Source organism: Cucumis sativus, chromosome 1 (genome assembly GCF_000004075.3).
Source record: "Cucumis sativus cultivar 9930 chromosome 1, Cucumber_9930_V3, whole genome shotgun sequence".
Taxonomy (NCBI): domain Eukaryota; kingdom Viridiplantae; phylum Streptophyta; class Magnoliopsida; order Cucurbitales; family Cucurbitaceae; genus Cucumis; species Cucumis sativus.
The window spans coordinates 12177490-12204935 of NC_026655.2; the positions used below are offsets into that span (position 1 = coordinate 12177490).

The 27446-nt window shown below is 33.3% G+C and overlaps 2 protein-coding genes and 1 long non-coding RNA gene across 3 annotated transcripts; all 3 read right to left on the reverse strand.

Moving 5' to 3' along the window:
• Positions 1–11326: 11326 nt before the first annotated feature.
• Positions 11327–12370, reverse strand: LOC116404020. The gene is made up of 2 exons (XM_031886167.1): positions 12119–12370; positions 11327–11947 (listed from the first exon to the last, which is right to left on the reverse strand). Exons 1-2 carry the CDS (start codon positions 12368–12370, stop codon positions 11327–11329), a joined length of 873 nt encoding a protein of 290 aa, XP_031742027.1.
• A 9902-nt stretch (positions 12371–22272) lies between these two features.
• Positions 22273–24088, reverse strand: LOC116402235. Its single transcript, XR_004214700.1, has 3 exons — positions 23466–24088; positions 23263–23368; positions 22273–22471 (listed from the first exon to the last, which is right to left on the reverse strand). It is a non-coding gene; the product is annotated as an uncharacterized LOC116402235 (long non-coding RNA).
• A 2191-nt stretch (positions 24089–26279) lies between these two features.
• On the reverse strand, positions 26280–26603 carry LOC116404022. Its single transcript, XM_031886169.1, has one exon. It carries the CDS (start codon positions 26601–26603, stop codon positions 26280–26282), a length of 324 nt encoding a protein of 107 aa, XP_031742029.1.
• Positions 26604–27446: the final 843 nt, after the last annotated feature.

The following is a 27446-nucleotide window of genomic DNA, read 5'->3' on the forward strand; positions in this document are numbered from 1 at the left end:
ACAAAATCTTTAGATGCAGAGAATATGATGGCTTTGGCCAATATCAAGTTGAATGTCCAAACTTTCTAAGAAAACAAAGTAAAGAGCACTTAGTTACATTGTTAGGTGATGAATTAGTTACAAGCAACGAATCTGATGATGAAATTCATGCCTTAACTGGTTGTGTTTCTTTAGAAGAACATGTGGAATTTGATACTCCTACCTTGAAGTTGAGTGAAAGATGTAGTGAGCACGTCTTTCTACCCAACAATTTGGCAACTTGATAGCCAAAGAAATCTATGAGAAATGGGAGGAAGATCTTTGGGTGTTAGATCAACATAATCACAAAATTCAAAAGTTGATTGAGGATATAACCATCATTTATTCTGCAATATTTCTTATTCTAAAATGGATTTGAAAAGATCTTGGTTGAAATTGGAATCATTGTACTCCAAGTCTATTCACATGTTAAACTTAGGGATTAATGAGCTTAAATTCATAGTATTGGAAAACAAGTTGATGATAGATTAGGTATTGGATTCAATAAGTATGGAAAAACAGTTTCTAAAGCTTGTTCTTCTTCCCAAACTATTTTTGTGTTCCTACTCAACATTCTCATGTGTCAGACCAAATGTCTGAGTAAAGGTCCAACATCTTATCTTGTCATCATAAATCCAAGAAGGAAGTGGGTGTATGTTATTTCTATGGAAAGTAATTATAAATAAAGGTCACTGTTTCCCATCTTTATGGCAGACCTATGAATAAAACTCAAATATTTTTTTTTTAAGAAAGAAGGTCTATTAATGCATCATTTACTCGTGACAAAAGAATTTGAATGGTGGGTAAAAGAGAATGCTTCTCTTGGGGCTATTAATTATAGTGTAGCCTTCCTGCCTTTTCATACTTCAGCTAGAAGGGACTGGTACTTTAACAGTGGTTGCTCTATGCATATGACAGGAGAGAAAAAATTTCTTAACTGATATAAAGTTATGTGGTTATAAACATGTTATTTATGGTGATGGTGGTAAAGAAAGAATTATTGGCAAAGGAAAACTTCAATATTCTTGACTTCCTTCTTTCAATGATGTTATTCTTGTGGAAGGCTTAACAGTAAATCTCATCAACATAAGTTAGTTATGTAATCAGGGTGTAAATGTTAATTTCTCAAAAGGTAAATGTCTATTGACTTGTAGTGATAAGTCTCTCACCATGATAGGTACATGATCTTGTGATAATTGCTACTTGTGGACTCCTAAAGTTTCTAAACAATTGGTTGCACTATCCCTAAGCATGACCAAGTTGTGCTCTCTCCTAAAAAATGTAGAATTATACTCTTATAGCAACTGCAAAGTTAGGTCAAGATATCCCTTAGAAATTAAACAAGGTGAATACTTGTCAATATTTTCAGATTTATGACTGTAAAGCATGTGTTGTTCACACTATCCTCACAAAGCTTGTCATAAGTTGTGTTGGGATATATATTTATTGAGCCTCTTATGACATGTGATGACATTATCCGTACTTGTGGGTAAAATCGTGGTTGTCTTATCTAAAAGTTTGGTGAATAGTACGTAAGTTTCTTTATTTTGAAAAAGAGACCAATGATGCTTCTACTAACATCAATTGTATTTACGAGGTTAACAGAGCTATTATTATTGCATCATCTAGTTAGTTAAATAATTATTATTAAAGGATGACATCACTTTCTAATGTATCTTCTAGTGTTACTTATAAGAATTTGATTGTTGATAATGTTCTTGTTGATTAAAGTGTTGTGAGTTATCAGATCAAGATAATGATGTGTGTGTGAAGATATTTCAGTGTGGGTTCTAAGGGGCTTAAGGATGTTAGTACATCTCATATTTCAATTGTTGGTCACGTTGTTGTTGATGGATATGTTGTTAAAGAATTGTTGCTAAGAAAGAGGCTTTCAATCTATGTCAGAAGATTGTTTTAAATATTGTTCTTTCCTGGTGCCACCTTAAAAGTTTTAGGCTTTTGCTTGCCTTTATTTGGTTTGATGTACTTAATTATTATTCGTTTTAGCCGTTTTTTATAAGTAAAATAAAAGGAGGAGATTGGTTGTTGGTTTGTCTAATGGTTTTTCTCTAATGATTGTTGGTTTGTTTATAAAAAACACTGGTTATTGTTCTGCCATAAAAAGTAACCAAATTATGGGGAGATTGTTACTAAAGTTGGTTGACTGATTTTAGTAAAGGTAAAATTTGAGCAATATGTCAAAAACTTGTCAAAAACATTGAGGTCCCAATTTGTGCAAAATATATTTTCCATATATGAAAGGGAGATTTGCATATTTGTGGATTTTTTATTATATTATACAATATCTCCATTTCGTATTGTCTTGAATATATATTCTCTCCAAAATATATTTTCAAAGCAAGACATATTCATATGGATCGAAGCTCTTACTCATTTTTAGGACTAGTCGTCTCATTTGTGTTCATTGAACGCTTTGAGCTTAGGGGTTGTCTAAGCCTAGTTCAACCTTCATGTAATGTTATTGAGTATCCTGGTGTTTCTCATTGAGGTAGTTCTTCGGGTAGTCGCCATACATCTTGAAAGAGGTCATTCTCTTTTGATTTAGTATTTAGAGGAAGCCTAAATATGGTGAGTGTGAGGAGAACTCACTCTCAGAGGAAGCCTAAGCATTTTGTATTGAAGGGATTGCATATAAAGCTTGAAGAAGCATTACGTGGAAGTTGGGAGCTCAAACTTAGGAGAGTCTAATTTGAAACTTAAGAGGAAGCTATACGTGAAGCACTGAAGAGGGAGTCTATCAAATAAGTACTTTTGTTGTAATTACTAAACTCTTTAGAAAGTGAAGTTTCGTTTCATCAGGTATTCTCACACTAACATAGGTGATTTTGCACCAAACTGACTTATCAATCTTTTTGTCTTTTTTTTTTCTTGATTTTGTAACAGCCCTCTTTTTGTATATATCGTATGTAACATCATGCTTGACATTGTATTTTGTGTGAGATCCACTTTTTTTTTTCAATACCTAAATAGGAGTAGCAATTTTTACTTTGTATGAACTTTTTAAGTGAATTTTAGTGAATGAAGTTGAATTTTGGTGGGTTAGTAATATTATTTTAACAATTAACTTTAATTTTTCGTTGCCTTTTTTATTAGATCAGCAGGCTAGTAACAAAAAAAAAGTGAACATATAGTAAAATTTCCAACATATATGTTTATAAACTTAGAGTTAAATTTGATAAAATTGAAGGTCAATGACTAAAAGAGGTTATGAGTTTAACCTAACTAAAAGAAATGGATTCAATTTATGATTAACTTACCTACTTCAAATTTAGAAAGATTGAGAGGAAGAGCCTAAATTCACTAGGATTTTTCACAAATGTCTTAAATTTGGAATTATTTTCTAAAATAGGATTTCGTATAAAATTTGGACAATAATAACCTTCTAATAATTATAAATTATATATTATATTCGTAACTAAATTTAAATTATTTCTTTACTAAAGATACTTTCAATTTATTTTCATATTAATTTGTGTTATTATTATGGAAATTATTTGACTATATTTTGTAATGAAGTATAATACAAAATATAATCCAATGTGGAAATTTATTGGAATTAGTTTATCACAACTATGGAAATTGTTTCATCTTTATCACCAAACTCCATTCAATTTCCAATTGTCGCCGTCTTCCTTTTATTTCCATAAGCTTAACCTTTCAATTTTTCATTGATTTCGTTGCTGGCAACCGTTCTTCATTACGTTAACCTTTGATTAATAAACAAACATCTAATTTTCTTTACATTTTTCTTTATCCTTGAACATCCTTTTCATTAACCTTATTATCTTCCGTAGATTTCGTTTCCTTCCGGTTAGTATTTGGTCAGACTATTCTTTATTCCTTTTCTTGTCAGTAGACTTCCGGTTAGTAGGAGTTTTCAATTATTTTCATTATTCTTCATTTCATATATTTCAAGAACACATATATACACATATATAAAATACACATATTTTACCGCATGTTTTCTATCACTTCTCTGTTATAAATTTTCATTATCATACTGTATACAACAGTAATTAACTATATACCCGTAAGGTATCATTGTTTTTTTGACATGATTTATTACATATATACCACATATTATTTACAATTATACTAATTTTTTAATATTCCCGCAAAACAGAATAAGTTATATAGTCCATTTATTATATATATACCACATCTAACTTTCTATTATAATAGTTGTTTAATTTACCGGTATGACATTTTATTATATATATATATATATATACACTACACCTTATTGACAATTATATTATTTAATAACTTATACCTGTAATATTTTTGAAACAGTACAGCCAGTATTACAGTCTACTTCGATGGTTTTTTCAGCGAAACTAACAATTACATTAGTTTTAGTGTGTCTGAAATTGTAGTTGATGAACATATGTCATATACTGAATTGTCCAATGTTCTTAAATCAAAGTTAGGTAGTTTTTTTTATCCGAACAACTTTGATATATACCTTTGCTTAGGTCCTATAGAATGTCTTAAGAAAGATATGGCAATAAAGAATGACAACGATGTTAAATATCAGTTTTCATTCCGAACATACACAATGAACCTAATGACATAAAAACATAATTTCATTTGCAGAGTATTCATTTTTATAACATAGATTCTCAATAAACACTAGAATATGTCACAAACAGAATTACATTTTCGATATTGGTACACGAATCGAACATCTAAAATATACCTCTTTCAATCCTTCAGTTTCAAAATATCAAAATGTCACGGCCATCGGAAGTCATTTTATTCATGCCCGAAATCTCAAAAACCCTAGAATCTACTGCTTCCAATCCTCCAGTTTCGTTTTTGTTCATATTTAATCGAATATCTTCAATATACTTAAATTACACAATGTACTAACCTAAAAAAATTTCACAGTTTCTGTCAAAAAACTAAACAAGTTGTCGTCCGTCTAGTTTCTTCTTCTTCAATGGCGAAAGCTCTCCAATTTCTCCAATTCGTATTTGTCTTCCGCGCGTATAATGGAGGTAATTTTTGTATATGGAAAGTAATAAGACCTTTCCTCTACTATCCAAAACGGTCTTACCCATGTTTGACTATTCTTTTACTTTTCTTTTTATTTATAAATTAATAAAATAATATACAAGTAGAAAAAATGGAATTCGGGTCTTACATTTGTGAAATATATTGGTTCACTTAAGGCTTTTGTGAAATTTTTGAGTAATTTGGATCTTTAATGTAATATCATATATCAATTTAGGCTATATAAGTTAAAGATCTTAAAATTTAATATTGTACGAATTTTGGTAGGATCCAAATGCTATATTTATTACATAGGTTTATCATATAAGATTAGTGAAGATGTGCACAAATGGTTTCCAAGACTACAAATATAAAATAAAAAGAAAGTAATAGTTAAAAGTGGGCACAATTTGGAGGTTTAGAGATACAAATTGATTTTTTTCAACATTTACAAAACTCGGTTTGGTAGACTATGCTACATTTATTTATTTATTTAGTTTTTGGAAATTTCTAAAGAGTAATTGTTATAAATAGCAAAACAAATAAAATTTATTTATTTATATATATAGGAAAAAAACTCAAATGAACTAAATTTAATAGATTTTATATATTTCGTAAAGAGTTTCACTCTTTTTCTATGTTGAAAAAGACAATTTTAGGTGAAAATTCAAGTGTGTATTTTGTGAAGGTTATAATTTCTTAATCAATTTCTTTTTTTTTTTAAGAAAATTAAAATATGCTACTAATGTTATTTTTTTCTCGTGTCTTTTGTTTGCATTAAAAAAAAAAACTATTATTATTATGGGAAAGGTTTTTGTTGATATCTTCAATATTTTTCTACATTTCCATCCATGACTGTTCACACGAGATTTTCGGAGAAATTTAATTCGTGGATTTGAACTTGAGTGTTGATGTTGTATTTTTGTTGATTTGATGCGATGTGGTTCTATCTCTACAATTTGATCCTCCGATTCTCTCTCGACTGAATGCCTACGCTTGATTTGGAGGAAGTGGAGCACATGATGTTCTTCAAGTTGGTTGAATGCTTACACTTGATTTGAGAAAGCGGAGCACGTGATGTTCTTGAAGTTTGTTGAACGTCTACGCTTGATTTGGAGAAGCGGAGCACGTGATGTTCTTCAAGTTGGTTGAATGCTTACGCTTGATTTGAGGAAGCGGAGCACGTGATGTTCTTAAAGTTTGTTGAACGTCTACGCTTGATTTGGAGAAGCGGAGCACGTGATGTTCTTCAAGTTGGTTGAATGCTTACGCTTGATTTGAGGAAGCGGAGCACGTGATGTTCTTGAAGTTTGTTGAACGTCTACGCTTGATTTGGAGAAGCAGAGCACGTGATGTTCTTCAAGTTGGTTGAATGCTTACGCTTGATTTGAGGAAGCGAAACACGTGATGTTCTTGAAGTTTGGAGTCTTGGAATAAAGTTTGTATCTTTTAAAAAAAAAAACTTCAATTTTCGATGATTGTCGACTTCAGGAGTTAGGGAGTCTTCTAGCTCTTGGGAGAATTCTCTCTAGATCTTCTGGAGTCAAAAATTTCCAACCCTGCAAATGAGGAGAATTCCTCTATTTATAGAGTTCACTTGTGGACTTTATGGCTTAAACCTGGTTGGTCCATGGACCAGACCCATGGGCTCAACCATATGGATTTAGAGTATATTTAGTATTTGGGCTCAATTAAGCTTATTTTTGGGCTTAATTGAACTTAGTCCAAGTAAATAATATTTAATTCAACCAAAATGATTATCTTAATCCAACGATTAAGATGAAAACATGTCGCATTATTAGAATGATCAATTTATGTTTTTCAATTCTTTAATTTGGGGCACATGTCAATTTTAATTAGTTCCAAATTTAATTATTTGTACTTTTCATCATTAACTTAATAAATGATGTGACAATTTGTGATTGGTCTCAAAATTTCTTATTCAACAAATGCACGTATATGGGTGAATGAATCTCGGAAAAGATAAATTTGAAGTCAAAGTACGAGTATTTTTTTTTTTTTTTGTTCAATTCAACATATCAAATTACTCAAACTATAAATTTAGTACATGAGTTTGATTTAAATTTAAAATAAGGGTTGGAATATGGCCAAACCTTAAAAAGTTCAAAGTTTTATCTGCAATTTAATTTTATTTGAGGATAAAAAATTTTAATATGATGATTTTTTTTAAGTAAAATTTGGAATATAACCAAAATTTTAATTTTGAAATAAGAATAAGGTTTCTACCGTACCTTAATTTATCTTGGGGATGCATAAGAATTTGGAATGACCAATTTTAATTTGAGATAAAAAATCAGGTCTTCAATCTTGAGGTAAAGTTGGATTTATGGCTCCGATTTAAATTCATGATAAAAAGGAGGTCATATATGCAAGTTAATTTAACTTGAATTTTGAACCCAAATTTTAATTTTTAAGATTGAGAATATTTATTTATATCTTTTTTTAAATTGTTGAAATTTTTAAATATTTTAAATATCTCAATAAAAATTAAACTTGAGATTTATCCCAAAAAATGAAATAATTTAAAATAAAATAAGATAATTGGATTATATATATATATATATATATATTTTAAAAATCATTCCTATTCCTTTTAGGAATTGAATTTGTTTTAAAAAAATGATTAAATATCATTCTTAATCCTTTTAGGAATTGGATTTGTTGGCCTTATAAATAGACCCATAGCTTTCTCACTTATTCTTTATCCAACAGCAGAAAGGTATAGAAAACTTTTATTCTCCCTTTCTCTTTTTTCTCTTTTTTTTTTTTGTTTATTGTTTTTTTTTTTTTTTTTTGTTTGCAGGAATGACTTTGTTGAGCTTCTTCTAAGGACGATCGGGCTTTTGCCATTAGATCTACTGCCCTAGTAGGAGAGATCGGACTCTATCATCGTCGGGCTTCAACTTCATTTGTAGGAACGACTTTGTCGAGCTTCTTCTAGGGACGATCGAGCTTTTGCCGTCAGATCTATCGCCCTAGTAGGAGAGATCGGACTCTGTCATCGTCAGGCTTCAATCTTCATTTGCAGGAATGACTTTGTCGAGCTTCTTCTAGGGACGATCGGGCTTTTGCCGTCAGATCTACCGCCCTAGTAGGAGAGATCGAACTCTGTCATCGTCGGGCTTCAATCTTCATTTGTAGAAATGACTTTGTCGAGCTTCTTCTAGAGACGATCGGGCTTTTGCTGTCAGATTTATCGCTCTAGTAGGAGAGATCGTACTCTGTCATCGTCAGGCTTCAATCTCCGTTTGCATAAATGACTTTGTCGAGCTTCTTTTAGGGACGATCGGGCGTTTGCCGTCAGATCTACCGCCTTAGTAGGAGAGATCGAACTCTATCATCGTCGGGCTTCAATTTTCGTCGTCAGCAATTGATCTTCTTCGTTTTCTTTTCTTCTTCTTCTTCTTCTTTCTTTTGTTTTTCTTCTTCTTATTCTTCTTTCTTTTTGGTTTTCTTCTTCTTCTTTCTTCTTCTTTCTTTCCTCCTTTTTCTTCTTTCTTCTTCTTTCTTCTTCTTTCTCCTTCTTCTTTCTTCTTCTTTCTCCTTCTTGTTTCTTTCTTCTTCTTTCTCCTTCTTGTTTCTTTCTCCTTCTTTCTTTCTTCTTTCTTTCTTTCTCCTTCTTGTTTCTTTCTTTCTCCTTCTTGTTTCTTTCTTTCTCCTTCTTGTTTCTTTCTTTCTTGTTTCTTTCTTTCTCCTTCTTGTTTCTTTCTTCTTCTTTCCCCTTCTTCTTTCTCCTTCTTCTTTCTTTCTTCTTCTTTTTTTCTTTCTTCTTTCTTGGTTGTGGTACAATGGAGAAGATGGAGATGAATAATCTATCTTACGGCACCTTAGAGTTGATGAAGATGAATCCCATCGGTCGGGTTGCAACACCTGTTAGAGGATAAAGATGAATACTCTCAGCTACGACATATAGGAGAAGATGAAGATGAATCCTCTCGGCTATGACATATGGGAGGAGATGAAGATGAATCCTCTTCAGTTGCAGCACTTGGGAGAAGATGAAGATGAATCCTCTCAGCTATGACATATGGGAGAAGATGAAGATGAGTCCTCTTCGATTGCAGCACCTGGGAGAAGATGAAGATGAATCCTTTTCGATTACAACACTTGGGAGAAGATGAAGATGAATCTTCTCAGCTATGACATATGAGAGAAGATGAAGATGAATCCTCTTTGGTTGCGACACCTGAAAGAAGATGAAGGTGAATCTTCTCGGCTGTAATTCTTAGGAAAAGATGACGATGAATCTTCTTGATTGCGATTCCTAGGAGAAGATGAAGATGAATCCTCTCGGTTGCAACACATGGGGGAAGACAAAGATGAATCCTCACTTATGACACCTTAGAGCATATGAAAATGAATCATCTTTGGTTGCAGCACTTGGGAGAAGATGAAGATGGATCCTCTTCGGTTGCAACACCTAAGAGAAGATGAAGATGAATCTTCTCAGTTGCGATTCCTATGAGAAGATGAAGATGAATCCTCTCGGTTGCAACACATGGGGAAGACAAAGATGAATCCTCTCACTTGCGACACTTTATGGCAGATGAAGATGAATCCTTTTCGGTTGCAACACTTGGGAGAAGATGAAGATGAATCCTTTTCGGTTGCAACACCTGGGAAAAGATGAAAATGAATCTTCTCGGTTGCGACTCCTAAGAGAAGATGAAGATGAATCCTCTCGGTTGCAACATATTGAAGATGAAGTAGAGGCTAAAGCTTTAGCATTGTATGCATCTTCTTGGAGAGGCAGAAGCGATGCTACATTGTCGTTTTCATCTTGGAGAGGCGAAGGCAGAGCTGCACGATCTTCGTCCTCTTGAAGTTGCACGATCGTCGTCCTCTCAAAGTTGCACAATCGTCGTCCTCTCAAGGTTGCACGATCGTCGTCCTATCGAAGTTGTATCATCGTTATCCTTTCGAAGAGCTGGAGCTGCAGCATCGATGAAGCCTTCAAACTTGAATATAAGGAATCATCAATGAAACCTTTATGCTTGAATATGAGGGATCATTAATGACGCCTTTGAGCTTGATTTTGAGCTTGAATTTCTTCAATTTATTGCATCTCATTGTTACTAGAGATGAACATCTTGAATTTAGGGATTTTCCCCCAATTTGTTATGATTCCTTAGTAGAGATGAACATCCTTTGAAGAAAAGAATTGAGTTATGACGTAGTTCAAGGTTTTTTTTTTTATAATGGTGGACTGAACTTAAAGTTTCCTTTAAGTTGCCTACGTACCCTTTATAATGTAGGGATCAAATCATAACGTAGTTCAATTTTTTTTTTATTTTTTTATTGTTTTTGTTGGACTAGGCTTAAGGTTTTCCTTAAGCTGCCTACATACCCTTTATAATATAGGGATCAAGTCATAACGTAGTTCAATTTTTTTTTTTTTTTTTGTCATGTAGTTTAGACTCTTGCGATAAGGAGCTTCGCATATTTAGCTACTCATATTTCCATCAAGGATTTGTTCACCTTCTTTGTTTGTAGAATTGGTGAATATAATAACTCTTGGCTTCACTGTCAAGGAACCTTCTGTATTTATGTCAATAGACAACCTCCTCTTCATGCGTGATGGGACACGACTGTGAATCTTCTCGTTATTGTTTTCTTCATGAAGTGATTTTACCTTCAAAGTTTTCATCTCTTTTTTATGTTGATCACTTGTCATCTTTAGTCGATCAAAAACAGATGTTGAAGGTTGATTTTTCTTCGATGTGGAGATACTTAGCCTTTTGAAAGCTGAAGTTCGAGTGGAAGTAGACTTTGGACATTGATTTTCTTCTTCTTTCGTGGCCATACTCAATCTTTGAAATACTGAAGATTGAGTAGTTGAAGGCTTGATACGATCAAAGATAGAAGTCCTTTGCTTAATTTCTTTTGAATTGTCAGTTTCTTCAAAAGATGCATAATTGTTGTCGACTTCTTCTATGCTGACAACATGACATGTAGTGACTTCTAATACTTCTTTTGGATGATTATCATGGAAACTTCTTGGGAGATATTCTATTAAAGTTATCGACCGCCGAGGTCGGAAGAAGTCCTCGTCTTTTCCTTTGATAGGCTTAGGCTTCCACATCTTCTTGTTTCTTTTCTCCTTTTTATGAGAGATGCTTCCTTTTCCATGCTTCTGATGGAAGTGCGACTTCATTTGAATAAAATTTGGTTGTCTCCCTCTTTTACGAGTGACGACTATCCATCCTTCGCAATCATCTTCAACAGACTTTTCTTTGTTTTGAGAGTTTGTCGTCGCGATCTTTTGTTGGAATCAAACAAGTATAGGTTCGAGAGTCCCAAACTGAATCAAGTTTTTCCATTGATCATAAGGCAGCGTTGATGGCAGAGCACTTGAAGTCGTCTCAACTGCAATATGATTTGTCTGAGCTACTTCATCCATATCTAACTCGATTTTCTTTTCATGAGCCAACTTTAGAATAAGCTCCTTCAACACGAAACATTTTCCAACAGGGTGACTAATGACCCGATGGTACTTACAGTAGTTAGGATCATCTACTTTTCTTGCTTGTTCCGGTCGTTTGCATTCTGGCAGCTGAATAAGTTGTTTGTCTAGCAGCTGCTCTAACATGTCTGCAACATCAGAGTCAGGAAATGAATAAACTTTTTCCTGCCTTTCTTTAAGTGTTGGCCAATGCTTCTCTTTACCATCATGCTTTCTTTCTACTTTTGTTTCTTTTCTTTTGGAGAAAGATTTCAATGGAGACTCATGAACAACCATAGACTCATTAATGACACTATTTGTGATATTTGTAGTTTCGTTGATTTCATTATTTCCCTTTTTTACTTCATAGATTAAGAAATCTTTAGTGATGCTCAATTCCATGTCATGGGCGCGAGTTGCTAATTCTTCAAATGTATGGGGTTTTATTCCCTGCAAAATATATAGAAGTTCCCAATGCATGCCTTGGGTGCACATCTCCACTACAGACAATTCTGTGAGCTTATCTTTGCAATCCAAGCTTAGAGCTCTCAATCAGTTTATGTAGTCAATGACTGGCTCTCTCTTTTGTTGTCTCGTGTTTGTAAGCTCCATCATGCTTACAGTGCATCTGGTGCTGTAGAAACGGTTGAGGAATTCCTTTTCCAGTTGTTCCCAATTGTCAATGACTTCTGGCTCTAGATCAGTATACCACTCGAAAGCATTTCCTTTTAAGCTTCGAACAAATTGCTTGACTAGTTGGTTTCCTCTTGATCCTGCGTTCTCACATGTTTCAACAAAGTGAGCAATGTGTTGCTTTGGATTGTCCTTTCCGTCGAATTGCTGAAATTTTGGAGGCTGGTATCCAAGCGACATTCTCAAGTTGTCAATTCTTTTAGTGTACAGCTTAGAGTACATGAAAGAAGTTTGAGATGGGCCTTCATATTGAGCTCTGATGGAGTTTGTGATCATATCTTGTAATTTTTGAATTGAGAGAGAAGCCACAGAAGTTTGTTGGTGTTGTGGTTGATTTTCTTGCACCACGTTCTTCCCTTTGTCACCAGCTTTAACGACAAGAGTTTAACTCGATTCAGCAGTTTCACGAGTCTGCATCTGCTCTTTTAAAGCTGCAATTTCATGGTCTCGTTTGTCAACAACCTTCATCAGAAGATTAATTTTTCTCTCCATCTCCACCATAGCAGCCTCAACTGTTACATCAGCCATCATGACAGACATCACATCAGGGTATGCTTCTTTCTGTGACCTGTTAGAGGCAGAATCAGAATTATTATATAGAGGTTTTTTCTTGATGATAATTCCAGCTTTAGGAGATTCCATCAATTGCTTCAGGATGCTCTGCGCGATGGCGGAACCTTGATCTTGCTCTTGGATGATCCCCTTAGAATGACTATGGGCGACAGGTCCCGTGTAGGTGTCGTTTGCAGCTGAAGATTTGGATGCAACTTTCTTTGATGCCATTAATTTGTTTGTAGATCTAGATGACGAGAGAGATATGAAAGGTAGAGATGGTCCCACTGGGCATGCCAATTTGTTCGCACGAGATTTCCGAAGACATTTAATTCGTGGATTTGAACTTAGTGTTGATGTCGTATTTTTGTTGATTTGATGTCATGTGGTTCTATCTCTACAATTTGATCCTCTGATTCTCTCTCGACTGAATGCCTACGCTTGATTTGGAGGAAGCGGAGCACGTGATGTTCTTGAAGTTGGAGTCTTGGAAGAAAGTTTGTATCTTCAAAGGAGCTGATCTTCGAGGGAAGTTGGAGTCTTGGAAGAAATCTTGTATCTTCAAAGAAGCTTCAATCTTCGAGGATGGTCGACTTCAGGAGTTAGGGAGTCTTCTAGCTTTTAGGAGAATTCTCTCTAGACCTTCTAGAGTAAAAAATTTTCAACCCTGCAAATGAGGAGAATTTCTCTATTTATAGAGTTCACTGGTGGGCTTTATGGGCTTAAACTTGGTTGGTCCATGGACCAGACCCATGGGCTCAACCATATGGATTTAGGTTATATTTAGTCTTTGGGCTCAATTAACCTTACTTTTGGGCTTAATTAAACTTCGTCCAAGTAAATAATATTTAATTGAACCAAAATGATTAACTTAATCCAACGGTTAAGATGAAAACATGTGACATTATTAGAATGGTCCATTTATGTTTTTCAATTCTTTAATTTGGGGCACATGTTAATTTTAATTAGTCCCAAATTTAATTACTTGTACTTTTCATCATTAACTTAATAAATGATGTGGCAATTTGTGATTGGTCTCAAAATTTCTTATTCAACAATGACATTTTGAAAAAAAAAAAATAGAACTATTATTTCATATGGATGCGAACCTGAAAATATTTCAAGATGAGAATGATGTTCTAAATCGAATATATATATTTGTTTATATTATAAATATTACAATAATAGATAGATATCCATCAAGCCATATGTCTTAATATTTAAACACTTAATATGTTTTCTCATTAAACATCAAACACTCAGGTGATATGTCAAGCAAACATAGTCTCTTAGTATCTATGTAATGTCACATCCTACTTGTCAAAATGCCTATAAATATTGGCTTTTGGTAGAGTTGTAAAAACACGTTTTGTAAATAAATCCAAAGAAATTGGAGAAAGTGAGAGAAAACTGAGAAATTTGATATTTTCCAAATTTTCTTAATTTCCTTATTTCTTTATTTTCTTATTTATTATATTATATTATATTATTATTTTAATATTATATTTTTTCGGTTTCCGTATTTTGGTTGTGTTTCGTTTCACAACAGTTTGATATTTTTTAAGCTTACCTTTTATAACTAAAATATTTGCTCTCTAAAGTTTTTGAAATTCTAAAGTATTCAAAAACTAAAAGAAAATGAAAGTTATTGACCGATAACATGATGATTATCAAACGGCCCACTTAAAACAAGTCTATTGAGAAACAGGAACATGAAACAGAAAACGTTATCAAACGGGCTCTATTTGTTTCACAAGGTACAAGTCAATAGCCACATATTTCCAACTTAAAATTGTTGAAGCTAGTTATATTTATTCTTAAAGTTTTTATAATTGAGTCATAACAAAAAAGTTTACTTTGTTTGTATAGAAAACAACTAAATCAATTATTTCAAACGATACTTTGTTTGTATAGGAAATAACTAGATTAATTATTTCAAACGATCTTTCTTAAACTATGCTTTCATATTTTTATGATTTTTTTCTTGGAAATTTATCTAAGTCTATTTGTGTGAAAAGTCTTGAAATGATATACCTTCTTGATTTCAAAATTTTAATATACTTATTTAAATTATAAATATTTTAACTCTAAACACATTATATAATAAGAAGTCAAATATGATTAATAAGAGAATTAATAGATATCGAAAATGAATATGTCATTGATAAAAGCCTAGGTTCATATAAATCGAAGATCAAAGGAAAATTTGGAGGCATAACCCAATTTATTCTATTTTTAAAAAATGCCTCATGAAATATCTTATTAAAGGTAATGTCGGTCGTGTGAAAGTTAGTCCCAACATTTGTAAATAGTGTCAAGAAAAGTGAAATATATATTTAATTGTTTCACCTTTTCTAACGTTTATGTTGGGCACGTAGATGATGGTCCACATTTGTCCGACGTCAGAATCACTACGTCGAGATAAAGCAAAGGAAAATTGCATCATATGACAAATTTTTTTAGAAAAAAGCAATTCATAACACCTCTTTTTTGCATATTGCAAATATGACAAGTAATTAGATATATTAAACGACTATCAAAGAGCTATCAGGAGACTATCAAAGGGTTATCCGTTTTTAAATTTGCTACTTTTGCAATTTTAGAAAATGTTGTGACCTGAGTTCTATTATCATAATTTTTTTTGCTAATTTTGCAAACACCCCTAAAATAAATCTACCAACATATAAATTACTGCATCGGTGGAATCCCAGTTTCTCAACGTTTCTTTCCCGATGTCATTTTGTGCATCATGAAAACTTTGATTTGTTGTCTTGATTCCATATCATGAACAAAAGCGGATATACATTAGAACATATCTTCTAAATACCACAATTTTATCTTTGAAAAATTATAATACCCTAACACATGATTAAATTTCACATTATCCTCTGCTTGGATAACAAGAGTATAGATGTACACCAGTAAAGAACTTTAAAAGTCCACAACTATCTGAACATATATACTAATATCTTCGATTGTTGTATAATACACTCACACAGATATCACATATATCATCCAAAAGTACCACATTTTTTCAAATTTGGAAGAAACACACAATTTAATAGTATTTCAACATTCGTTCTACTGATTCAAAACATGCACTCATCCTACATATGCATACTATTTCCATTCGTAAAAAATTATTGGGAAACTCATGCATGTTGAATCCCCCCAAAAAATTAGTTCTTGGATTTCATCACGTTGTTATTGTTCAAACGTGAAAATAAATTTGGAAAAAAATTTCGATTTCAGTTTTATACCAAATCGTTTGTAATATACATAATCTGATCAATTTACTTAAGAACAAACAAAAAATGATTACCATCCTAGTATTTTACAGTTGAATTTTTTAATTACTTTGTTAGTGTCGTCCTTTGATGAAACCCTAGTTTCATAAACAAAAATGGAAAAAAAGGTCGTTGGCCGATTTCATTCCAATATCCTTGCAATTCGAGGAGGTTGCTTGAGGAAGGGTATTTTTCAAACAGTAGTTTAAAAAAAATGAATACGGCCCTATTCTGAAATTTTCTTAATAGTGTATTCTCGTTTTTATTCTTTTTTAATAATATTAGCCATAATGATGAGTGGTGTTGGTCATATGAGTCTTACTTTTGTATAAAAATTTGAAGCACAATGGTAATTTTAAGTTTCTTACGTAATTGAGTCTATATATATTTAGGCTACATGAGTTATTAAAACCTCAAAATCAAATACACTGTTCAATTGTAAGATGATGATCTAGAAAATACTAGCCCAAAGTTACCATTTTATTTAATAATATGGTAATTAATGTTGCTCTCAAGGCATAGAGTAACTGAATGAGTATATCAAGATTCAAGACTAACTCCAACTATAGCACTAGAGAATACTTTGGATCATAAATTAGGTTCCGTCAAAGTGAAAGATGCTCTGAAGAATATATAATATATAGAGAGATTTCAAGTTTGAGTCTCAAATTAATGAAGTTCTCATCCATGCATTAATCTCTCTTAATTGTACACATTGATGTATATGTGTGAGGATATAGAGTTCAAAACTAATTATACATAAAATCATGCTCCCACAAGAAAGCAATATTGAATTTTGTTGGCATCTTTGTTTGTTCTTGTTTTATATATGTACACCTACATATGTATATACACATATATATATTAGGTTTTGGATAGTAACAAATCAAGCAAAATTTATGTCCATTTAATTTTAGAGTGAAATTGACGTAAAAATTTAATAAACAAACAAAACCTAAGCGTTAATCAGTATTTTTTAAAAACACACAACTAGAATCTATTTATAATTGAAATCACTTTGTTGAATCTATTTATAATTGAAATCAATTTGTTAAACAAATGTGTATATAAAAGAAAAAGAAATGAAAGTATTGAAAAATGAAAATTTGAATGATATATAAATGTCAGGTGAGAGATTTGTTTTATGTCATTCAGATTCAGTTAGGAGAAAAATCGATTGAAATACATATCCTACACTGTTGATATTACTGTTACTTATTTATAATTATAAGCTATAACTACTTTCATTTTGCCCATTTAATTATCCAACAGGGTCCCTCCAATAATAATTTTAATCAATAATTAAGAATAAGCTTAATTTAACTCTACTTCCATATTGTCCACCTATTATTAGTTGAACTATAAAAAAATGAAAAATTGATAAAACAAAACTATGTTGAATAATTGTTGATGTCGAATTTTAGATAGAACGTGACACCAACTCTAAATTTATATTTTAAGAAAATAAAGAGAAAAAGAAAAAGAAAAAGAAAAAGGTTAGAATGCCTAAGTGTATTTGATAAATGAAACCTCTCATTTGTACTTGACCATTTTAGACTGACTCAACCGGTGGAGTAGGGCAACACAAATATCTCCAGGATCCATTTGGGCTTGGGTACTAGCCCTTGGGCTGGGCTAAGCAAGATTGTAACTTCTTCTTAAGATAGATTTGGGCGAGCCCATGCCTTGCTTTCCACGGAGACTATCAATTTTATCCTTGAAAATAGGCTAAAAATGGAGTAGAAAATGATAAGTTGAGATTTAGGACAAATTTGGAGTGAAATGATCAAAATATCCTTATTTAATTTCCCCTTTTCATTTTCTTCTCTTCAACCTAAAATCAAAACAACATTAAAAAGAAAACGTAAACTTCAACTCTCCCGCTTTTCAATTCTTCCACACTTCAACTTTAACTTCGGTGCCTCCAGTGAACGTCTCTTCCATCCTTTTTTGCTCAACGGCTCTCTGTTTTTAGTTTCAACTTCAACTCCAGTGAACGCTTCTCCACTCTTTTCTGATTTCAACTTCGTTTTCATCATACCTCTCTGTTTCTTCTCCACGGCTCTCTGTTTTAGTTTCGACTTCAACTCCAGTGAATGCTTCTCCACTCCTTTCCGATTTCAGCTTTGTTTTCACCGGACCTCTCCATTTCTTCTCCACTCTTCTCCGTTAGCAGTGTCGTATCCATCCTCTTTGAAGTCAAGTGAGTAATAAAATCTGAGTTTTTTTCTTTTTTTTTTTTTATAATTCATTCTTGTTTAAGTTGTCTGTTGAGATATATGAGATTTTTATTGGACACATTTTATATATACCATTAAATTTGTAGAGAAGAAGTGTATATGTCCTACAGGCACACACACATAGAAAGCTGTGGAAACATGAATTCTGTTTTTAGATAATTGGGTTAATAATCCATTATATTTGTGCATGCTACAAATATATTATATATATATATATATATATATATATATATACATACCTTGGAGTTTAGAACATGAATTCCCGCATATTTAGTATCTCATCTAAACTCAGCAAAGCTACTAGTAGAACAATGTTGAAAGACATTATCATTTTTAGAGTTAATCACATTATTATAATCAAAAGATGCATTGTTGTTCTCTACTTTGTTGATGTTTTTAGTGATGTAGTTCCAATAAAATACAATCTTTGTTGTCTTGTATAACCAAACAGCTCCCCATATTAATTCGTCCTATGTCGAACCAATTTATTTAGGATTCATTTGTTAGAGAGAATTTGAAAACAAATGATTCAATGAGTTTTGTTCCTAAACATAAGAATTGTAGGTTTTCCTCTTACTATTAATCATTTTAGTAAATGTGTTACAATATATGTTTAGGAGTGCAAGCAATTTGATTTAGTAAGCTTCTTATGAACTTGTCAACCCCTATCACATGTTTATTTAGCATGCCCTTTCACATGTTTATTGCTATGGTAAGCCTCTTATGAACTTGTCAATCCCTGTCTTATGAACTTGTCAACCCCTCACTAGCAATCTCATTTTAGTAAAGGTGTTACAATATATGTTTATTGAGCTTTAATGTTTTATCTCGCACGTATCAAAATTTCAATAGGAGTTTCAAAATGAGATTGCTACCCTTCCTAAACCATTTAGAATGGTCCTATGTTTATTGAGCCATAATGTTTTATCTCGCACCTACAAAAATTTCAGTAGAAGTTTCAAAATGAGATTGCTACCTTTCCTAAACTGTTTAGAATGAATGTCTAGCTAGTTTATTGAGATTTAAGGGTTTAGGGTTATCAACTTTATTAGCCTTTAATGTTTTATCTCGCACCTATCTCGCACGTACCAAAATTTCAGTATAAGTTTTAAAATGAGATTGGTACCCTTCCTAAACCGTTCAGAATGGTCATATGTATGTTTATTGAGTCATAATGTTTTATCTCGCACCTACCAAAATTTCAATAGGAGTTTCAAAATGAGATTGCTATCCTTCCTAAACCGTTTAGAATGCATGTTTAGCTAGTTTATTGGGCTTTAAGTGTTTGGGGTTAGCAAGTTTATTAGCCTTTAGTGTTTTATCTCGCATCTATCTTGCACGTACCAAAATTTCAGTAGAATTTTCAAAATGAGATTGCTACCCTTCCTAAACATTTTAGAATGGTCCTATGTATGTTTATTGAGCCATAATGTTTTATCTCGCACCTACCAAAATTTCAGTAAGAGTTTTAAAATGAGATTGTTACTCTTCCTAAACTGTTTAGAATGCATTTTTAGCTAGTTTATTAGGTTTTAAGGGTTTAGGGTTAGCAAATTTATTAGACTTTGCAAGTTTATTAGCCTTTAATGTTTTATCTCACACCTACCAAAATTTTAGTAGGGGTTTCAAAATGAAATTGTTACCCTTCCTAAACCGTTTAGAATGGTCCTATGTATGTTTATTGAGCCATAATGTTTTATCTCGTAACTATCTTGCATATATTTTGCACCTACCAAAATTTCAGTAGGAGTTTCAAAATGAGATTGCTACACTTCCTAAACTGTTTAGAATGCATGTTTAGCTAGTTTATTAGGATTTTAAGTGTTTAGGGTTAGCAAGTTTATTAGCCTTTAATGTTTTATCTCGCACTTATCCAAATTTCAATGTATACATGTTTAGTAAGTCTTTTGTGCAATTATAGTTTATTTGTTTCTTTTTTGTTCAAGCTTCAGTATGACTTCGACATCATCTGACAGATCCATGTACAAGATTGATCCTTCTCATCATTTTCAAGCTTTAGTAAGTAATTTATCTCATTTAGAAAATACTACGCGTAATATTAAGGCTAAATTGAAACTGGATCAATTAACCTTATTTAGAAATACAAAGTTTGACCACTTTTTGGATCTTAATATCATCTTTAATGAGTCACTCATCCACTACTTATTGTTAAGGGAGGTGGAAGATGAAGGGAAGGATCATATCAGTTTCATGATAGGAGAAGTTGTGTGTACTTTTAGTAGGAGAGAATTTAACATCATAACGGATCTATAGAGTTCTCCAACAGAGTCTATTCAATTGGTTGGGAATAGTAGGTTGTTAGTCAAGTTCTTCGAAGAAAAAAAGTCTATTTATGTAAGTGACTTAGAGGACACATTTATGGAATACGAGGGGATGACGATGACATAGTTAAATTAGCTTTAGTGTACTTTATAGAGCTGTCATTGTTAGGAAAAGATAGGCAAACCAAAGTGGACCGAGATTTAGGATTGCAGATGATTGGACCACATTTAACAATTATGATTGGGGAGCGGTTGTTTTTGGACGCACGATTTCTGCCTTGAAACGAGCCTTGGACATGCAACATGCCAAGAAAAAGAATAAGTCAACCAAGACAAGATATACTATCATGGGATTTCCGCATGCGTTACAGGTATGTTACTTCCTACTTCAAACTTATGGACATATTTATATATACATATATCTCGAGACACTTGCTAAACTTGTTTTGTCGAATATGGAATATGTTTGGGCATATGAGTCTATACCAACCATCACTGAATGTGGTGTACATAAAGTAAACAATGATGTCATACCATGAATGCTAAGGTGGGTATTCGAACTATCTCTGAAGTCTCATGTCCTACAGAGCCAGATGTTTGACTCGCCAATGGTAAGCATAAACCAATAGTAACTAACTTACCGAATCCATGACTTTGTTCCTTTTTGTTTGGCCTAACTACATTTGCTTTTCCACTTTGTAGTTCATAATTGATGCGGTAATTGAGATGACGCCTGAAGATGAGCATTTAAGAATATCTGTAGGCGAACTTTTTGACAAACCTCATCCATCTAACATTGTTCCTTGGAAGAATGGTGGTTCAAAACGAGCAAGAGAAGTTAGTAATTATGACGATGATTGCAAAAAGAGTAAAAAGAGTAAGAAAAAGAAGTGAAAGTCTAAGATGAAAGAAGTTGTTCGGAAACTCAAAGATCGAGTAGCTTTCCTTTTTCCTCTAGTGATATTTGTAGTGATGAAGCATAATTATTAAGGTTCATTTTGTAGTTGTCTGAATTCTTTTGTTTTTGTTGTATTGTTAGACCTCTTTGTGGTCCCGTAGTTGAGGCTGCTGATAGATTGAGCAACAAATGTCATCATATTGTTTTGGTTGAATCAATATGTAAATGACCAATTATTATTATGTACTTTCTAATGTTACAAGAGTGATAGTCATTTTCAATTTTGTCTACATGTACATAGTTGATGAAAATATGTAAAAGCCTCCAACCAAATAGTAATCTCTTTTGTCTTTCTTTTGTCGTCCACTTGAAGTAATCTCTTTTCATTTCTTCAATGAAAAGTACCTTCCCTGTAGGGAGGAACGCTCTAAAGAATACCTCCCTGCTTTTTCCAGACGCAAGAAGCACATGACTGAATGCCTAATTAGGCAAAAATCACAAAAAGCTCTAGAAAAAAACAAACTCATCTTTCACAAAGATGTGGAACAAAAAAACTCTCGGTATAGTTATAACTACACAACAAACCATCTTATTGCAACAACCTTCAGCTGGGGATATTGTCACTGCTTTGCATCATAATGCACACAACAAACCATCCTTGCATATTTTATCTTTAGCTTCAACCTTACTCAAGACTTCTTCAGCTTCAAACTGGCAAGTGCATTGCAACGACCCAACTTTTCTAGGTAAGTCGAGGTCATTAATTTTTGACAAAAGACCTTGGTTGATACAAAATGAAATGTAAGCCAATTGAAAAACAACCTTAAGTCAGGCCTGATTTTCACATATTCAAAAACTTAAAAAAAAAATACTATTTACAAATAAAAGTTTGTAAGCTAAGATTCAATACAACGTCTTAAACCTCAAAAAAAAAAACAATAAGCGGAAGCAAATAACACATTTCCTATGGCAATCACGCTTCCTTCTTGCCCCTCGCCGGTTTGCCGTCTTTATTACCTTTGCTTGAAAATTAAACATAAGAAGGGTGAGTATAAAAATACCCAGTAAGTCCCGTCAAGGGAAAAATAAATTGTTAACATTCTATTGGGACACTCTGTACAGTCGCAGTCTGGTGATCCCGTAGGATGCACATTTCAGTCTAACGCCCCGAGGGACGTACATTTCAGTCTAGTGTTCTGCAGAAACAGATATCAGTCTAATGCTCCCGAAGGTGCAGAATAATTGGTGATCCCGTGGGACACCTACAAGGCACACATCCCAACAAAAGCTAACAATTTTTCCCCTCAATCCATTCGAACCATCTTTCAGTTACTTCAAAATATAAAGTTCTTTCACTCAACATTCTAACAGTCAACCTATCTCACTTTAGCCCAATGTTTGTCGGTAACATACTAATACATCAGTCAATCAAACTATATAGTCTTAACACCCCTCAGTTCACCAGCACACAGTCATACTTTAGTATAACGTACACCCAGTCTAAACGACAATCACAAGTTCACATCCACATCTCATACAAACACAATCTACAATTGTCGTCATGTCTACATCCACACATATATATATATATTCCAAGACAATCACAATATGCATTCAACATCAAGTCTACTTCAATCCATGTGTATATATATTTTCAGTCATCCACAGTATACATTCAACACCGAATCTACATCCATACGTATATATATATCGTCTCAACATCTTTACTCAATCAGAGGTGACTATACAGACATCACAATTCAAAAGCATAGGTATTCAAAAGCATAGGTGAGTCCAATAGAAAATCCCTTACCTCGATTTTATGTAAAATTCCTTGGTACCCCAAAGAGTAAAGAATCGAACTCCAACAAAGCTTAAGGCGTAACTTAAGGACACTAACTCCAAATCACCGATGTCGCCTTCAAGAACAAACATCAATTCAACCAATTAAACAAACATCACATCTTAATGTATTTACAAATGTAAAACCTTATTACCCAACAATCTCATCCTTACCAATAACTTATAACAAGACTTTGACAATCGACGTTAAAATAGAAGTTGTGGCATGATCTACACAAAAGAAATCGTGCAAAACAAATCTGCACGCGAATCGGTCCGCGATTCGTAAATGGGACAGCGGGTACTGACGAAGGCAGAATGGTTCGGACGTTCAACAGCAGTTACGCGCGGACGGGAGTAGCCCGGCAATGTAGCCGAACTCGTGCGATGCGGCGTGACCTGCGTCGGCGAGGCTGTTCGTGAATGAGGCGTGCGGTTTGCTTCGCGAACGAAGATAGAGACGGCGGCTGGGCTTGGCTTCGACGGAGACAGAGCAACGGCGCGGAGACAGAGGTGCGCGGCGCTGGGCAGAGAGTCAAACGGCGCTGGGCGGAAAGTCACGCGGCGGCCTTGCTTCGCGAACAGAGACGGCGGCCGACGGTTGCAGCGGCGGCTGGGTATGGTGGAAAAGAAAGAGAAACGGAAGAAGAATAGGGGCGGCGGCCGTGGATCGGAGAAGAAAAGAAGGAGGAGAGCGACGGTTGGAGGGTGCGGCTGGAGGTAGGGCACGGTGAAGGAGGAAATAGAAGAAAAAAAAAATGAAGGGGAAAGGGGTTGCGCGCGGGAGGAAGAAGGAAGGAAATTTTTTTTCTTTTTCTTTTCTTTTATTTAAATTAAATAATAAAACTAAAATATAAATAAATATATATATAATTATATTTTCACATTTTCAAATCTATAAATAAATATATATATAATTATATTTTCACATTTTCAACTCTTCTTTCTCCCCCTTCAACATATTTTCTTCAAAAAAATAAATCTTGTACAAATCAAATAATTTTCTTTTAATAAATTACCTTCGAGTTTGGGGCGTTACATCATGTTTCAATCTGTTGGTATTGCTATAACTTCAATTTTCTTACAAGAAACTTAAGGCATATAAATTTTGAAAATGAGTGAAAAAGAAAATATGAAGCTATGAAAACCAAACTCTTAAATCGAAAGCTGGTACAACTTTCAAAAGAAACCATGAACTTAGCACCAATGAACACACTTTTAAGAGGAAAAACATCCCTTTTTTTCCTAATGAATAATCACATTTTTATTGAGAAAAAATGAAAGAACTTATGGACATATAAAAAAGGAGGAAGCTACCTAAAAGAAAGTCCTTCAATCAAGCAAAATAAAGCTAAAATTATTAAAAATATTATTGACAGAATCCTACAAAGAAGCAGAGAACTTGGCAAGGGCATGAGTACCTCAAACAAACAAACAAACTACTTATAGAAACCATGAAGAATGAACTTTTTTTTTTTTATAGAAACCATGAAGAATGAACTTTTGACGTCCTTCCTTTAGGGTGCTCCCTTTTGCAGTGCAATTAATAATCTTAGCTTACTAAAACGGAAGCTTTATTGAATCATTTTCTTCCACATTGAATTCCGTACCTATCTTCTCAATTTGATGATGTATTTCATAAACTATGATTAAAGCTTTTGTTTTTAGGGGGGGAGGGGGGATGAAAGAAAAAACACAAAACACAACCGACCCTAGAAACTGAAACAAAAACAAAACAAAACTCAGTTTTTATAACAATCAAAACATTGTTTTAATGTAACAAAACAAATGAAAACTGAAGAAGAAGATGAAGAAGAGAATGTCAATTAGATAGCAAAGAGAAAGGGAAACTTATAGAATAAGAGTAAGTTGAAAAGACATGCAATTCCACTGAGATAAAACCAAATACCATATAAAATGGTTGTTACACGCAAAGTAATACAAACATCGTGAAAAAAATTTCATAAGTAAATATTCTATAAAATGTTCACATTGATTTTGATAACCAAAACCAAAAGGTGGTAATCAAAACCAACCTATATCCAAAGAATAAAAAAATACAAAGTAGGATAAATAAAAAGAGAAGAAAAGTCTTCAAGTTGCAGAAGGAAAGTCTTCAAATTAGATTTGTCAGAGAGATAACTTTAGTGATCTTGCAAACAACTCAGGAAACATTTTTATGATCATCTTCCACCTGCATTAAAACAAGGAACTTTTTTTACATCGTGATCTTGCAAACAACTCGAGCACAAACCAAGCTATGACCTGCACTAGTTTAAAAAACACACTTGGGGAATGATTTACACTACACATTGGGTTTTGATCTTTACGCTACACACCAAGCTATAGCTTCAAACCAAGAAAATCTTAAGACAGAAACAATCAGTGTTGCATTTAGAGAACCAAACAATGACACAATGCAGTTATTCAAAATATGTTATCAAAACCTAAACCATCATTCATATTAAGACAGAAACCATCAGTGTTGCATACAAAGACAAATAAACAGAAACCATATAAGGACATATATAAGGACATTACCAATGCAAGTATAAAACTAATACTACATACCAAGACAGTGACTAATCTTGTATGCTCGACTTTTCGATGTATGAAATTGGATTGGTACACATTAATCTATTATGGCCTATTTCTTTACATCGATCACACTTATGCAATTTCAGTGCTTCTCGACTTTTCGATGTATGAAATTGGATTGGTACACATTAATCTATTATGGCCTATTTCTTTACATCGACCACACTTATGCAATTTCAGTGCTTCACCGACACTTGAGATCCTCTTTTTCTTCGGTCGACCAACTAGATTGACTACTTTCGGAGGTAAGACAGTCATATGTACATATTCTTCACTTTTCTTCCATTCCGATTGATTCCCAACTGGGTAGACGACCTCCGAATATGCTGCCAACAAACATTCATTAGTGTAATAGTTAGCACATAAACTATAAACATTTATATTCCAATCTCATGCTACAGCAATGGCATGTGCACATGGTAGTTGCTCAGCTTGAAACTCCTTACAAGTGCACTCTTGAGTATGAAGATTTACGACCTCGTCTTTATCTAAATCTTTAACATGGAATTGGTAACAATCAATTGGGTTGACCTTCATTGTCAAAGCTCGTTCTTGTTTCTTTTGTAGAACTAACTCTACCCATTTAGTCAATGTAGACGTCACTTTAATGCGTTCTTCTCGAAGCTCCCAAAACCAACTTTGTAGCAAAGCTCGAACAAGTTCAAGGAATGAAGCAATTGGCAAATCTCTAGGTTCTTTCAATATAGAATTCATGGACTTTGCTATATTTGTTGTTATCATGTTTTTGTATCTGTCACGAAACCTAGATTAGGCACCTCCCCTATTGCACCTTTCAATTTCTCTAATAACCACTGTATTGAAGCATTTGTTTCTCTACCCACCACTCCAAAGACAAAAGGATAAATTTGATTGTTACCTAAGCAAACGACAACTATCAACAGACCCTGATATTTATTCTTAAGGAATGTTCCATCTATGACTATAACTGGTTTAATGCAGTTTAAGAATCCTCAAACACATGGACCAACAACCATAAAATGATATTTGAAGAAACAATCATTTTCAAGTTCCATGTGAAATATTGTACCTAGATTTGCAAGTTTAAGAGTTTCACCATATCTAAGCAATAGATTATATGACTCTTCAGGACACTCTCACACTCGTTCATACGTATTTTCCCTAGCACGCCATGCTTTTTCATAACTCATACTTATGTCATAGTCTTGCCTCATGTCTTCTATGATATCATGTGGTTTGTATAGACGATCGACTCCCTTGAATTTTGACTTTATTAATTCTACAACAACCCAAGATTTTGCTTGCTTATGGTCACGATTCAAAAACTCAAGAGAACACGAATGAACTTTGACATACTTTTTAATCTTGAATATATTTGAATCCTTCAATCTCATCGCTCGCAGTCTTCAACCACACTTGTTGTCAATGCATCTAACAAAAAGAACCTCTTTTGTAGACTTTTTTTACTACAAACTGAAAGAAAAAATTCATCGCCAAGACACTTAATCTCATTGACAAATCTCTTTTGCAAAAAAATATTTGTCCTACATCCAACCCTCACTTGTAGAGCTTTCTTCG